At 49.0% G+C, this 16175-nt stretch overlaps 1 protein-coding gene and 1 long non-coding RNA gene across 2 annotated transcripts; one reads left to right on the forward strand and one right to left on the reverse strand.

Moving 5' to 3' along the window:
* The first annotated feature begins 1561 nt into the window (after positions 1–1561).
* YIPF5 (Yip1 domain family member 5) lies at positions 1562–8824 on the forward strand. The gene is made up of 6 exons (XM_082064027.1): positions 1562–1662; positions 2008–2117; positions 3579–3748; positions 4888–5033; positions 6924–7105; positions 7749–8824. The coding sequence occupies exons 2-6, from the start codon at positions 2017–2019 to the stop codon at positions 7909–7911; spliced, it is 762 nt and encodes a 253-aa protein (XP_081920153.1). The 5' UTR covers positions 1562–1662; positions 2008–2016; the 3' UTR covers positions 7912–8824.
* Positions 8222–9925, reverse strand: LOC309445345. Its single transcript, XR_014185268.1, has 2 exons — positions 9489–9925; positions 8222–9435 (listed from the first exon to the last, which is right to left on the reverse strand). It is a non-coding gene; the product is annotated as an uncharacterized lncRNA (long non-coding RNA).
* Positions 9926–16175: the final 6250 nt, after the last annotated feature.

A 16175-nucleotide genomic window follows, 5' to 3' on the forward strand; every position in this document is an offset into this window, starting at 1 on the left:
TTCTTCACATGAGGGTGTCTCCACGGTCCCGGTCCTGTTTTTCTCAATTCCGCAGCATTCCCAGCTCCTGCAGCTTCTTCATGAGGGACGAGCTGACCGCTCATCTTTAGTAAAGACAAGAAGACTTGTGGCTCTAGCAAACTCTTTGTCTGGCCTCAGGAAAATACTGGTTTTACTTAATGTGGGCATGTGAAAGGGAATGAAGGTCTAATATTGAGTGACAGCCATTATGTACTTTTCCCTCAGCAGCACCGTCGCGGTTTCCGTCAGCGGCCGCGGTTTCGGAGCTCTGCAGCCCGGGCAGAGGGCAGAGCACCCCCCGTTCCCCCGGAGATCCGCACACACGGAGCTCTGCGGCCGGGCAGAGGGCAGAGCACCCCCCGTTCCCCCGGAGATCCGCACACACGGAGCTCTGCGGCCCGGGCAGAGGGCAGAGCACCCCCCGTTCCCCCGGAGATCCGCACACACGGAGCTCTGCGGCCGGGCAGAGGGCAGAGCACCCCCCGTTCCCCCGGAGATCCGCACACACGGAGCTCTGCGGCCGGGCAGAGGGCAGAGCACCCCCCGTTCCCCCGGAGATCCGCACACACGGAGCCCTGTGGCCCGGGCAGAGGGCAGAGCACCCCCCGTTCCCCGGGAGATCCGCACATGTCGCAGGCAAAGTGCTGACCCGGGGGGCAAAGTCACCGCCTGGGACCGAGCAAAGAAACACACCTTAAATGAACCGCGTGCAAAGTAACTGCTCTGGGGCTAAAGTCCCCTTGGTGGTGTCAACAAGAATTCTATCTGAATCATGTGAACAGCATTTCATCCCTGCCCCGCTCCACATTCATACAAGGACTCACAATACCATTTCTTTTGATGAATAATAGGAAAAAGTCCTGGAGAGAGATTTTTGACAATTAAAAAGTTGCTTATTAATAAATTCCTCTGTTAACACTAAACCTTACTGAAGTCCTGCCGATGTTCCCTGTGTGCGTAACCTGCAGTGAAAAGGGAAGGCTGAGGGAGCTGGGGCTCTGGAGCTGGACAAGAGGACACTGAGGGGGCACTCATTCATGGGGATCAATATGGAAAGGGGCAGTGTCAGGAGGATGGAGCCAGGCTCTGCTGGTGACAACCAGGGACAGGACAAGGGGCAGTGGGTGCAAACTGGAATGCAGGAGGTTCCACTTAAATATGAGAAGAAACTTGGGCTGAGAGCATCAGGCAAGGTACTAAAAGGAGGTACTGACCACTAATGCTTTAATGCCAAGTGAAACATGGACAGAACTTTGCATTTACTTAAAAGCCAGTGTTTTGCTTTTCTTCAGATTTTAGGCAAAACAATGGGAGACAGAAGCCACGAAACCTCGAAGCCCCAGGAAGGCTTAACAACGCAGGGCAAAGCGCCAGCGCTGCGCCACGGCCAGGCCGCCCGCAGCCCTGCGGGGTGGCCGGAGCAGCGGCCCGGCCGGTGTGCGGGCCCGGCGCCACCCCGGCTCCGCTCCGTCTCCATGGCAACGCGGGTGACGTCACGCGGTGCCGCGATGGCGCATGCCCAGCAGAGCCCCTCGGCTCGGAGCGCCGTGCGCACGCGCGGTCACGCTGCCCCGGAAGTGCTCGGGCGGCTGGTGACACGTCGCAGGGCGGCGGGTGCGGGGCTGGACCCGGGGGCCGCAGGTGGGTGCGCGGGGCCGGGCCCGGGAGGGGCAGGTGGGGCCGGGAGGGGCAGGTGGGGCCGGGGCCGCGGGTGGGGCCGCTCCCGGGCCGGCGGGGACGGGGGGGCTGGGGCAGCTCCCGGCGCCAGGGAGGGCGGCGGGGCCGCTGTGGGCTGAGCGGCGGGAGGGGAACGCCCGGAGCGGCCCGGGTGTGTTCGGGGCTGCGGGCGGCCCTGTGCGGTCTCGGGCGGGTCCTGTGTGCGTTCGGGGGTCCCTGGTGGCTCTGGGCGTCCCGGGCGGCGCTGGGTGGTCTCGGTGGTCCCCGCGTGTGCCCGTCGCTGCCCGCAGCCCGGCCGCTCTCTTGCAGACACCCGCCATGTCCGGGTTCGACAGCTTCAGCACAGACTTCTTCCAGACCAGCTACAGCATCGACGACCAGCCCCAGGCCTACGATTACAGCGGCAGCGCGTACGGCAGGTGACTGCGGCGGGCCCTGGCGGTGTGACGGGGCGGCTGGGGAGCCGTGCGCTCGAGCTTCTTCAGCGGCCGAGCCCGAGTCAGATCCGTGTGGACAGTTTGTTTGTCCAGGACGGGGCGGGTGTCCCAGCTGGCTCCTGCTGCCGGGATTGAGCTCCTGTTGCTCTGGTTTATTTATGAGGAGCGTAACTCATATCCTGTAACTGTAGATAGAAAGCAGTTGTATGGCGAATATCCTGCCTTCTACATTTTACAGCAAACATTAGGAAATTGAAAGAAAGGTTATATGAATAATTTTAATTATATTGAAAAGAATTACTATTGTTCTGTGAGTCCAGCTCCAGCCACTCAAGGAGTAGAAATGAGTCGCAGTGTCACATAAGCGAGCTGCAGTGTCAGTGGTGATTCCCCGGCTTTAGCAGGGAAGCGTGGGGGATGTTTCTTGGCCGGGGGGCTCTCAGGAGCCCTTTGTGTGTCTCTGGGCTCGATTCCTGCAGCAGGTGGAGCAGGTCGATGCCTGTTTGTGTCCTGAAGGGTCATGGTGAGCTGAACTGTGCTGACCTGCAGGAGGAAAGGAGGAGTTCTGGATTTTCCTCCTTTGTTTTCACATTTCCGTAGTTAAATATTTATGATTAGCGGCAAGAAAAGGTTACAAGTTTGTTTAGAAACAGAGGATAGCTCTGATGAGGTTTTTGTAAAAGATAGTAATGTATATTTTTATACATATCAAAACTACAATAGAAAGTATTCCAAAGATACTACAAAATGGTTTGTTAGCAAGTAATTGAGAATGTGAGAAAGTGAAAAATTGGCCATTTTTTCTCTCTGCATCATGTCCTGTAGGTAGATGTCACAATGTGTTTAATGTCTGTCATAATTCCTTCTTGTGTGTCGTAATGATACACGTGGTGCCAAAGTGAAGGGGAAAACTGCTTTTGGGGTTTGTTTTTGCTAAGCTCATTTATAAAATGTGGATGGTAACAAAAGTGATAGTATGAACTACTTTGTTCTCCAACTGTGACTTTGCAAATAAACATTCTAAATAGTAAATTAATGCTGGTATCAAATCAGATGTCCATAACAATTAAAGGACAATACTTGAATAGGTTTGAGATGTAAACTTTTCCTGCTTTTTTACAGGTCTGCAGCCTGTAGTAGTAATTCAGTCACTGGATAACGCTCATTTCTCTGACTCTAAAGCAAGCAGCAGTACTAGTGCATGTGGCATGAATTACTTTGTTTAGCTTAACAGTGTGTTGTTTATAAGGGTTTGAACTGCTGGACGTGGCCAAATGCCTGATTGTCCTGGATCCGAGCGCGGGAGCGTCTAGTGTGACTTTTTAAAAAAGAAGAAAGCGTTGTTTGCTGTGGCTTATTTTCTGGACATAAGCTTTGCTTTTGCCGGGAGGTGTTTTCCATGCAGTTCTGTCCCTGTCCGTAACGCGCTGTCGCTCTTTGCAGGCAGTATGGAGGTTACGAATACTCTCAGCAGAGCGGATTTGTCCCCCCGGACATGATGCAGCAGCAGCCGTACACAGGGCAGATCTACCAGCCGACGCAGACCTACACTCCAACTTCAGCACAGTCTTTTTATGGAAGTAATTTTGAGGATGAGCCTCCTCTGTTAGAAGGTATAACTTATGCTTGATGGCCAAAATCCAAAACTCTTCCCAGTTTGGTGATAAGCTGAGTAGCAGGGTGCGTATTCCCTGTTTCTGGAAGTGCACGGTTGAGTTTAAATTCTCATTAATTTTTTTGTTTAACTGTATTTTGCTGTATGAAATACATGTTCTTGTGTGAACTTCTGCAGTTTTAAGTTTGTATTTTATTACTTCATACCAGCTGTTCTGTGGAGTTAAACGCATAACCTGACCTTATACAGTGCCTATGACAAAACACCTAATATTTCTGTTGTTGCAAATATTATTTATAATCCCACTTTTTGTAAAATAAATGGATGCAGTTAGCTACAGTTTAGGACTGAAATGTTTGGTGCTGAAGAGGAATGCTGGGCACTGCAGAAAAGCCTGTGCAGGTGCCGGATCAGATTGCAGTTGGTTTCTGGGTCTTTGTCTGGGTTTAGTTTCCAGCTTGTATCTGTCACTGTTCGGTACCAGACAGCAGAACAAACCCTTACTGGTCAGAGAGGTGGTCACGATGCCTCTCACTGGTACCTGAGGTGGGCAGATGGCAACTGCATTTGGAACTGGGGTTGGCTGCACAACTGTGCTCAGGCTGTGGGAACGGGGACCTGAAATGGGACCTGGCTGGAGGGCTGTGACACTCCTTGGCATGGGACACCCAGCGTTAGGAGGGCTGGGTGGCACAGGAAAGAGAAACCCACTGAGGGTCGTTAAGTACAGAGAAACTACTTTGAATTAGAGATCCTGGAGCCACCAGTCATTGGAGACTTGGAGAATCTGCATGTTCTGTGCTTGTGCTCTTTGTACGATCTGCTTTTGGCCATGCACGGGGCAGGGTACTGGGCCAAAGGAACTTCTGGGCTGACCCAGAACTTTGCTTATGGTCTTACCTGGTCCTTTAGAAACCACCTTGTCACTTCTGAGCATTTGGGACCTGGAATCTGTGGAGGCAGCACGTTCGGCAGCTGGAGGAAAGGTGGAATGACTCAATTCTTGGGCCCCACTGGATGGGGTCTGGAGGGCATTTCAAAGTGGAGAGGCAGAGAAAACCAAGAATGAAGCAAACGGGCACGACAGGAAGGGAAAAATGAAATAAATATGCATAATTCTTTTCATGTAATTTGTAGAATTGGGGATCAATTTTGACCACATCTGGCAGAAGACACTAACGGTGCTACACCCGTTGAAAGTAGCAGACGGCAGCATCATGAATGAGACCGACTTGGCTGGACCAATGGTCTTCTGTCTGGCTTTTGGAGCCACGTTATTACTGGTAAGATATTGATTGTAAAATATTAGTTTGTGCATTCATATCCTTGGAAACACTGGGAAAAAGCCAAGTTACCTCTGGGTTTACTGGAAGTGACTTCTTGGCACGTAGGCCAAAAAAGCACATCCTGAGCAAGAATGCGGAGCTGGGTGGAGGTTCAGCAGTTCGCTGACCCTTTCCTTCCGTGGAGTTTCAATCCATGTCTTTGAGCCTGGTTTTTGCGTGGCAATTATTTCAATGTAATTTGTATTTCTTGTCATACTTTGCTTTTGTGGAATGTGGCTCCCTTTTGTCACAGGAATGGGTGTGACGTGTGCTCAGTTTTTTACCTGGTTGGGGGATTTTAAAGATGTTTTGCTTTCAGAATCATACCTTGGCTTTTTATGACATCTCTGTTATCTTCTGTCTTATCAGGAATCGAAACAACAGACAACTTAAATATTTGAACATTTATTTCATTTCTTAATTTACAGTTTTATTTTATGTTTTAACTCTTATTGTGTTTAATATTTAGTCTGTTTCTCTGATTTATTTCATTTTGATGCTCCCTGCTCTTTATTCATTGTTCTTTACTGATATTCAAGAGGCAAGGATACTCAAAATTCATGTGTAAAAAGAGATTTCATAAGTATCATCAGGCATGATTTTCAGTGTCAAGAGTCAGTCTGGTGAAACACTTTGAAGTAAAACTGCTTTCAGATTGTTTATACTGCTGAATAGGTCAGCAGCTGTTGGAGCTTGGTGGGTTTTTTAGTTGAGCTTAATTGAAATAAGATTGTTCTTTAGTGACTCAAAAGTGTCAATTATGAAATGACAGGGTAGCAGCGAACACTCTTCCTTGTCATTGAAAGCTGCGATATTTTTCATCTCTTTTTATTCTCTAAATGTCTTCAGGCACTGCATTTAATTTTTGTCGAAAATTTCACACTGCTGTGACATTTAGAACACAGTGGTTTGGTACCAAGGGGACTTCAAGCCTACTTTTATAAGTCAACTTTATGGAAACTAGGCCAGTAGAGTTAATGAGCATATTTGTAATAGATGCATTTGGATGTTCTTTTCCTGAGGAAGTACCACTTTCTCCTTTGTGCCTTTTATTGTTGTTTTTTTAGATCCGTTGAGTGCAGTGAAAGCGAACAAGCTCAGGCTTAGCTAAAGGTTGCAGCAGGTGTGATGGTTCTGTGCTGCGCTGGGAGGGAGGAGAGCTGGGCTGGGGGGCAGCGCAGCATGGAAGGTGCTGCTGGCGGCACAGAAACACGTGATGGCATAGGTTATGGAGATCTGGAAATAACGCCTGTGTGCTCTCTGCACACTTGTTAGTAAGCCACGTTCTGATTTCGACCTCGTAAAACCTACATGAGTTAATTCTGCTGTTCATGTGCGGCTCTGTACAGCTCAGCTTCAGCTGTTCCTGGGAATTTTTTGTAATGTATGTCATGCTGTAACTTGGTGGAGTCTGTTGCAAGTTAAAGGGTTTTAGCTCTGGGTTTGTCAGGAAGTTCCTGAATTACAGTTTCTTGGTCTTTGTATACTAGTTCTATAATGATTATTATTGCAAGTAATCAATCGGCATGAGACGTTAGTCTATTAAACCCTAAAGAATTCATAGTGTTTTGCAGCCCAGATCAAAGAATAACAGTTTGGTCCAAATATGTTCAAGACAGATGGAGGCAGGGTGAATGTTCCGGGTGGCCTGGGATGGGGGGGTGGCCTGGAACAGAGAGACAGGTGTCCTGGGATGGAGGGAGCGGGAAATACTGTCTGAATTGGGATGTAGGAACTGGGGCCAAGGGGAGGATGAAGATACTCTGAAGATCGTGTCTTTTTCCCTGTGTTTGTGGGAGCCGCGACTTGCTCTGGTAACTAACGGGCATTTTTCTGCTTGACGTGCAGGCTGGGAAGATGCAGTTTGGTTACGTGTATGGAATAAGTGCAATCGGCTGCTTAGGGATGTTCTGTCTCCTGAACCTCATGAGCATGACGGGCGTCTCCTTCGGCTGCGTCGCCAGCGTCCTCGGATACTGTCTCCTTCCCATGATCCTGCTTTCCACTTCTGCAATTGTCTTCTCCTTGCAGTAAGTACATAAGCTTACTAATTTGGTAATAGATTCCTCTCCTATGAGATGGCGAAGAAAGTTATTAAAAGGAATTTTCATATTCAGTAATGAGGCCACATATAATTGAATAATCAGGAATTCAGCAGTAGCGTAGTCAGTGTAAGAACATAAATATCAACCGTCTTCAGGTATTTACTGGATGAAAGGTGGGTCAGTACTGGTTTTATCTGTAAGTCAATTAATAGCCTTTAAATACATAGACTCAAATAACAGTATCAAGTTTGGTTTTGGTCAGTTTTGAATCTGACAAGTCTCAGTACCTATAAAGTCTAAAAGTAAATATAATTTAAGATGCAGATTTGAATTTGACAAACAGGAGAAAATCAGTGTGATTAGTCATAGCGATATGAAATCAGGGACTGAGTACTAGAGTTAGTTTACTCACCGCTTTTGTGTTTCATATGCATGAAGTTGGTTTGAGATTTTTTGTGCTGTCAAAATGGAATAATATCATTCTGGAGTCTTTCCTGGAGTTATTTCATTTAAAAAGTCAAAGATAGCTAAAATTATTCTTGGATTCTGTCAGAAGTGTTAGAAGTCCAGTTACAAGTCCTATAGGCATGTATACACAAGTCTGACGCTCTTTATTTCTGTCTTGCAGGGGAATGATAGGGATTCTTCTCACGGCTGGAATCATTGGCTGGTGCAGTTTTTCTGCTTCCAAGATCTTTATTTCTGCCTTAGCGATGGAGGGACAGCAGCTCCTCGTCGCGTACCCCTGCGCTTTGCTATACGGAGTCTTCGCGCTCATTTCGGTGTTTTGAGCAGACTGTCCAAACCGTTGGACTCCAGTGGGCCAAAAAAGCGTCAACTTGGAACGTTGAATCGGACCAGAAACGGCTGCAAACAACTGTGTAGTGTCACCGCCGCGAAACTTAGACCTGGGCTGAATCATCTGAACAATGGAAACAAATGTCTCGTGTTCACTTTTGTAGGACTTTGAATACTGTTTTCAATTGACCTGAGGTGTCTATAGCTTTAATAAGTGTTCATGCTTATCAAGTTAATGTACTTTCCTTCCCATTCCTCTGTCTTTAGAGAAGTAACTTTTGGTTGTTATTTGAGGACTGGGGATTCTTATTTGTTTTGTTTTGTTTTCTTTTGTTTGTTTTTCATAGGGGGTGAGGCAGGGAGCAGGATTGCAGGTAGAGTTTCATCAGAAAAAGTTAAAACAGTTAAAGAACTGCAGATGAAGTAGATTTGGGGTTTTCTCTGAATCGATCTGCAGTCGAAAAGAACATATTTCCTGCCCCCTCTTAGCAAAAGCAAAATGCGCCAATGGCCACAAGCAATTAGAGTATTTTCTATATTTCAACAAATATACTCTTAAGCTATTTGGTCTCATTTATTTGTTCATTTGATGTGATAATACTTCAGGATTTAAGGTACTCAAATTATGAATTAGAAAACAGATACTTCAAGGGATCTGTAATTCTGTCACACTTGGAATTTGACCACATTTGGCTGTCTCGGTAGCTGTATGTGAACTTGGGTGTCTGCAGATGACTCCAAGTAGAGCTCCTTCACCAGTGGTGCAGACACTGGCGGGTGAGCAGTGATCTCTTCTGCAGAACTTCCAACAAAAACACCCTTTTGAAAATGTTATGCTTGTCAGTATTGTAGTTACTGTAAAATAATTTAAGGCATATTGATTAAATTTCCTGAAATTTTGAAAAAGGTGTTTGTTTTTTCCTAATATTTCTTTTTTAATGGATTTAATTACTAAAATAGCAACTTCGATATTGAAGCAAAATCATACTTAAAACAGTTTTCAGTTAATGGATTTGAAATTTGCTTCAGCCACAAATACTTAATGTTACATGAGAGGTATAGTGTGGTTTGTGCTGTTAGTCACTCACAACAAGCCTTGCAAGCATAAGTGGGAAAGCAAAACCGGTTCTTCTGCACATCAGCACTTGCTGTTTCTTAAAATACGCAAGAGAAGGATCCAGCCGTATTTTAGCTCCTACCGGGGAAGGGAGGTTGGTGAAGTCGATAGTGATTCCCCACGCCTGCCTTGGAAATGGCAAAGCTCTGCCAGAGTGCTGGTTTATAACCAGCGCTGCTTCAGCACTTTGACCCAGGGGATCTCCTATCCTTGAATCTACCGCAGGTGTCAGTCTGGTGTCCACCTCTGGTGTCCGTGGATCCATCCGCCAGTCTGGTGTCCACCTCTAGTGTCCATGGAGCCGTCAGTCTGGCACCCACCTCTGGTGTCCGTGGAGCCATCCGGCAGTCTGGCGTCCACCTCTGGTATCCATGGAGTCGTCTGTCAGTCTGGTGTCCACCTCTGGTGTCCACCTCCGGTGTCCGTGGAGCCATCCCTCAGTCTGGCATCCACCTCTGGTGTCTGTGGATCGATCTGTCACAGGCTTCAGGAGTGACCCACAGACCAGCCGTGTTCCGTTAGCACCACCTGGTAAGACTGTGCGAATGCACGTTTGAGGAGATCTTTCCTCTTCGCGGTACGTGAATGACCCCGAAGGCTCGGCACGTTTTCGTTCACTCTTCTCTTAGTTCCGCACGTTCTCCTAAAAACACTTTCCTGGTGCCGCTGGGACCTGCTGCCCAGGCCCTTTGTTGGCTGGGGCCAGCGTGTGCTGGTGTCACTGGGAGCACTGGGAAGTGCCAGATGAACGTCAAGCCCTTAAGAACCAAGCATGCACCAAACAGCTCCGGCTGGGGTGACGTACTGCAACCGGCTCTTACAATGGCTTTAAAAACACACATTAAAATCTTCAATTTCCTTCCAGAAGCGAATTCAAGAGCCAAGACGTTTTTCTACTTGTGTATGTTATTAGCAATTACCATCCTAAATAAAGGTTGAGTTGATTTAATTTATCAAAATGTTTTACTCTGTACTTCATGGTTGTGGTTTTTTTGGATTAACAGACCACGTCTGCCCTGGCGCACAAAGTTCTTATTCCTTTTAATGAAGAACATTACCTGCTGATGGAGCTTGATGTCCTGTATTTGTGCAAATAAATTACAGTGACTACCTTTTCTAATGAGGCCAAATTAAATACAGAATTGTTCAAGTAAGTATAAAAGCTCACATACTTTCTTGAGCACATCAGGTTCTCGTACTAAAACACTGTATTTTTGTGAAGCGAGCTAATGAAGCTTCCCCTGAATGTACCAATGAGCGCTGCTCCCGGAGCTCAGGCGCAGCCCTTCCAGCCCCGCTGGCCGCCGGTGCCAGCGAAGCCTCATCCTCAGTGGTGTTTATGAGTCCAAACTGGAGGCCGTTTGGGCCTCCGGGTGAAATCCAGACGTTCCTGCTCGGGGTGTGATTTGTCCCGCTCGGTGGGTGCCAGCTCCTCCGCTCGTCTGCAGGCAGAGTTCCCGTGTAGCTCAACGGGACACTTGGCTGAATCAACAAGAGGAGTATTTGGCCAATAATTATGTCAGGCAAATCTGGACAAATACCCTCATTTCCAACTAAACCGGGAGGGGGCCTGGCCGGTGCCTCCCCGGGCAGCGCCGCAGCCTGCGCGGGCCCACAGAGCGGCTTCGGAGTCGGGGTTTGCAGAGCGCTGCCAGCTCTGACCTCAGAACGCGCAGCCTGGAACGTGGTGCTGGGAGGGCTTGTGGAGGATCCCATCTGCAGAACCCAAAATCCATCTTAGACGCTTAATGTATTAACCCATTCGTGTTCAATTACCAAGAAAGTTGAAGCTCCTTTTGTCCCCACACTGAAGACTCACAACAGGTTTTTAATGAGTTCAGTGTCTTTTTCTGTATTTAATCTTCACTTTATTAACGACTCCATCCTTTGATTGTTTTAGCAGTTAGTTCAAATGTTAATTGTCAGCAGCAAAGGTAATCTAACACCTTGGCAAGGCTCTGCTGGAAGCTTTACTGAATCACAGATGGAAACATTTACATTCAGGATGATCTTCTCGTTCCAGTGTTCTGTCCAGTTAAAAATTCCCGGTTCAGACAAGGTCAGATCTAAGGCAGCACCTGCACCTCACCGGTGCCAGCAGCAGATGGGCCGCTGCTCGCTGCTCCGCTTCCTCACCTTCACTCGGCCAAATTCTGCCAAATACCCGCCTGATTTACTTTAAAAACCCCGAGTCTGCAAGGAATTACCTTGTGAATCACTTTGGGATGTGAGATGTTAACATTCCCGTCGCTGGTACCAGGAGTGTTTTCATCTTTTGGAACAGAGTGTTTCAGGCAAGTCGATGGGGTTTGGATGTCCCCGTTGGGTGAACTCCCGGCATGGTCCCTGGCTGCCCCACCCCCTCCCCATCGCAGCTCGGTCCGGTGGACCCAGGGGAGGTGAGATGGTCCGACCCGCCCTTCCATGGACCCAGGGGAGGTGAGATGGTCTGACCCGCCCTTCCATGGACGCAGGGGAGGGATGGGTCTGATCTGCCCTTCCATGGACCATGGGGAGGTGAGATGGTCTGATCTGCCCTTCCATGGACCCAGGGGAGGGATGGGTCTGATCTGCCCTTCCATGGACCCAGGGGAGGGATGGGGCTGATCTGCCCTTCCATGGACCCAGGGGAGGGATGGGTCTGATCTGCCCTTCCATGGACCCAGGGGAGGTGAGATGGTCCGACCCGCCCTTCCATGGACCCAGGGGAGGGATGGGTCTGATCTGCCCTTCCATGGACCCAGGGGAGGGATGGGTCTGATCTGCCCTTCCATGGACCCAGGGGAGGGATGGGTCTGATCTGCCCTTCCATGGACCCAGGGGAGGGATGGGTCTGATCTGCCCTTCCATGGACCCAGGGGAGGGATGGGGCTGATCTGCCCTTCCATGGACCCAGGGGAGGGATGGGGCTGATCTGCCCTTCCATGGACCCAGGGGAGGGATGGGGCTGATCTGCCCTTCCATGGACCCAGGGGAGGGATGGGGCTGATCTGCCCTTCCATGGACCCAGGGGAGGTGAGATGGTCTGGTCTGCCCTTCCATGGACCCAGGGGAGGGATGGGTCTGATCTGCCCTTCCATGGACCCAGGGGAGGGATGGGGCTGATCTGCCCTTCCATGGACCCAGGGGAGGGATGGGGCTGATCTGCCCTTCGCAGCCACAGCTGGAGGGCAATGGCACAATCTCCTGAACACCGTGTCAGTACTTTGCCCACTTTATGATTAGAAAATGGTTCGTTATATCAAGCTTATTTCTTCCTATTTCTTTCTCCCTCTAATGCGCTTTATTATTACTGTCCTATCCACAACAGACATGAAAGCTTATTCTCTTCCTTTTGGCAGTGGCCTCTTACATAATGGTGAACTAATTCTAATTTCCCTTGTCATTCTTCTCTTTTCTTGAAAAAAACCTGTTTGACTACCCACTGCAGTCCCCAAACTGTCTTCTACAGAAACGCCCCTGAGCCCATGGTTACCACCGTGTTTCTAGGCAGTGACATTTTCTCTTTAAAACAGCGTTGTGTGCTGCACTGAATTCCATCTGAACCATTCCGATAATTTCTCCAATTTACGTAGATCAATTTGATCTCCAATCCAGTCTCCAAAGTGACTACAGTGCCTTCCGCGTGGTTATCTCTGGATTTCATCCCCCAAGTTGATTAAAATAGTGACCAGTGCGGCCTGAGGGTGGGATATCAGCTGCATTTCGCAGTGACGCAGTCAGCGTTTTCTGCTCACATTTCAACCTCCATGGTAAATTTTTCTGAACTGTGTTTTACAAGAAACACGAGACAACATCTGCTGCTTCCCCATCTTTAATAAGGCGAGTTACCTCTGGGAGAAGATCACTAGGTTTTCCTAACCTGCTTTCTCTCTTACCATCCCATTATGGCTGATTTTTACCACCTTATTTTTCTTCTATGTATTTACAGGTTGAGTGAGTTGCGCATCCCCGAGATCCGGAGCCTTCGATGGGCAGTCAACGGCTCTTTAGCACCTTTTGTGCCCCATTGTGCCCCTTTGTCCCCGCGGTCACCCCCAGGGTGGTCCCGAGGGGTGACCTCACCTCCCCCAGCCGGGGGCAGAGGGTGGGACCCTCAGCCGATCGACAGGGTCCTCACCAAAGGAGGAGCCCGGAGAAGCTGAGGAGCTTCCGGACCGTGCTCAGCGCCCGCAGCCGGGGCTGAGCGGGCTGGAAAACGGGGTCCCCGCCGCAGACCCCTTGGAATGGTCTGGGGGCGGCGGGTCTGTGAACTGGAGCCCCCCCTTAGGCTGGGACCCGTCTGAGGAGACCGGGAGCGCCGAACCCCTCGTGTGGTGAGTGGTTATTGCCGATGGAGCCTTGGGCGAGCCCGTGCCCAACCCGGGCCAGTGTGAGCCCCCGCCTGGCCCCGGCCACGGGTTGTTTCTCGTGGGTGTCCTGAGGGGCCGCTGGGTTTGTATCCCGTGAGTGTGCGAGTGCACGTTGTGGATCCTCGTTGTTCTTATCCTGTCCTACCCCAATAACCTCCTCAACTGATACCTGAACCTGTATTTTATGTTGGCAGAATGCTAAATAATTGTACAAACCCCGTTTCTGGGCGGTTTATTGGCTACGCTTTTCCGGCCAGAACCAAGTCTGGTTTGGAACTTCTTGTCCGTCTACAACTGACTGTGGGTTCCTCCGTGACACCGGCATTATCGTTTCTTCCTCGGGTCCTGCTCTCCCGAAGCGCTTTATTTGTCCCCCGTCAGGCCCGTGTCCGTGACGCCGTCGCTGCGCCGCTGCCCGCGTTCCCGAGGGTGCTCTGGTGTCAGTTGATGACCCCCCACGGACACGCAGTTCACAGAACAGCCGTGACCTGTGAGGGTTTAAGTGTTCGCTCGCAGCCGGGGTTTTGGGGAGGGCTCGCAGAAAAGGCGCCTCAACCCGTCATCGCTGCAGCACTTGCTTTCCTTCCCTGTGAAGCATCACTGCAGCACTTGCTTTGCTTCCCTCTAAAGGGACGATCACGGATTTTGCTTTTACTTTATTATAATCTGTTCATAGAAACTTTCGTTGTCTCGTTCGCAGCTTCGTTTATTGGTCACTTGTTGCTTTTACCGCAGCACCGGCTGCTTGGTTTTTCATCTTTACTAAAAGAAGCTGAGATCATCACACTACAGCATTATGAAAATAACATTCTGCATTTTAACCTTCTCAATGCCTTCCAGACATACAATTTCACCACTGAATATTTCAGGCTTTAAATACACGGTGGTTTTGAGTGGTTTTGGATTTTACAACACATGAGACGAGGGGCCTTATTTTGCTCTGAATTGTTGGTTGTTTGAATATTTGCTCAATCCCCTGCCAGTCTGGTTGCTGATTGTAGCATCAGCCTTGAGTTAAACCAGTCTGGGAATTAACTGGGCTGAGTTCAGTCGCTGGGCTGTAAAATGGGTGTGTTGTGGAGCGGCCGGTGCAGGAGCCGGGCTGGCCTGGAGGCTGAGCGGCCACAAACCAGAGCGAAAGAATGAGAAGGGATCTGTGAGTCTGATCTCAGATGAAGAAGCAAGCTGTGGGTATGGATTTCAGTAGCAAGGGTTCGGTGAGAACATGTGCTTGATGAGCTGCAATCGGCTCTTAACGCTTTCTCTGGCCATTTTATACTCTCCTGGAATTCTCATACTCTAAATCCCTTCATCTGAACTACATGTACTCAGCTACCATGCAGCAGTCGGTTTGCTCTGGAGGTTGGGAATCGCCCGTCCTGTGGCAGCTCCAGCTTTCCCAGAGGCGCAGATGTTTCACTGGAACCGTAACTTAATTCCAGGATCTTCTACACTGAATGCGTTTATTCATTCACATGTGTACGCAATCAAGATAACGGTTTCACTGCCATGGGGTAGTTTGTGTTCACTTATTTAATGTTTAAATAACATTATCTGCTTTAAACATCAATGTTTGTGTGGGGGTGTTGTTTGTTTTGGTTCTTAACTGAACAGGCCTCTCTGTCTCATTTCACTTGTTAATCTCTGTTGATTTCGTTGTCATATCTGAATAAAGCATCAGAATTAAATTTTAAACATGCATATTGACAAAAGACAAAATCATAATTATAAATGATTGATTGGTCCAAGCCCACATCGCTGGATTAATTCTTCACTCCTTCCCACCACTGTTAATTTGGAATAAATTTGCAGCAATCAAGTGATCTTAACTCGTGTGCTATGAAGATCTTAATGTTCTCCCTGAGCTTTAATTGAGCTTAAACAGCCTAATTCTGCCTCAAATCTATTCTTATGTTTGTTTGGGATGTATAGTGATGGTAGAGCTTAAATTTGCAAGTGATCCTCCTGTCTCCACGTTGGGCAGTGCTGGTTCCCCAGGTGCAGGTTCGGCGCAGGTCGTGCTGCAGCCGAGCGCCGAACATGGGCACCTATGGGCCGGCGTGGTGTGCTCCACCGGGCACTGCCAGCGCTTCTCACCTTGTGTTGCAAATGCACAGGGACTTATTCAGAGAACACCAGGAGGCAATAAAGCTACAAAACGTCTCAGAGCTTCAGAATGAGGTAAATAGTGGGTTGTAGTATATCTGACAAATGATGATGAAAAACACAGGATAAGAGAAGGGAAAACCACATTCCCTCGCTATGAAGTTAAGTGTAAGAGTCAGGAGCACTGTTCGGTTGGGAGTATTTTTTGGCTTTTCCCCCCATAGATAAATCATCACAGTGTACATAGTGGACGTGGCGATCCGTAGTAAATTCTACCCTGAAAGCCCATCACCCTCCACTCCTCTCCCCTGTCGCGATACCGAGCCCTGCACGACGCCAGGCTGGAGGGGGATCCCGGCACGGGGTGTGCGAGCAGCTGGGGATGCTCCCATGGGATGCAGCTGGGGATGCAGCCGGGGATGCTCCCATGGGATGCTCCTGGGGATGCAGCCGGGGATGCTCCCATGGGATGCAGCTGGGGATGCTCCCATGGGATGCTCCTGGGGATGCAGCTATGGAATGCTCTTCCACAATCCGTAATTTATTCGCTTCACTGATTCTTAGGGATTTTTGCTCCTATTTCTTTCTGATTATTCCGTCTGTACAAGTGAGTCTGCATGTTCTTCGTGTGTGCAGCATTTTTGAGGAGATACTAATGTTTTCCTGCTGTAAGTAGTGCTGG

The sequence above is a fragment of the Streptopelia decaocto genome (genome assembly GCF_964273445.1).
Source record: "Streptopelia decaocto genome assembly, chromosome: 12".
NCBI classification, from domain to species: domain Eukaryota; kingdom Metazoa; phylum Chordata; class Aves; order Columbiformes; family Columbidae; genus Streptopelia; species Streptopelia decaocto.

Bases quoted from the DNA above. Each gene is read 5' to 3' on its own strand.
- YIPF5 (XM_082064027.1), top strand. From the start codon at position 2,017: ATGTCCGGGTTCGACAGCTTCAGCACAGACTTCTTCCAGACCAGCTAC. The intron at 5,034-6,923 runs GTAAGATATTGA...CTTGACGTGCAG, and splicing joins TTGGAGCCACGTTATTACTG to GCTGGGAAGATGCAGTTTGG. The intron at 7,106-7,748 runs GTAAGTACATAA...TCTGTCTTGCAG, and splicing joins GCAATTGTCTTCTCCTTGCA to GGGAATGATAGGGATTCTTC.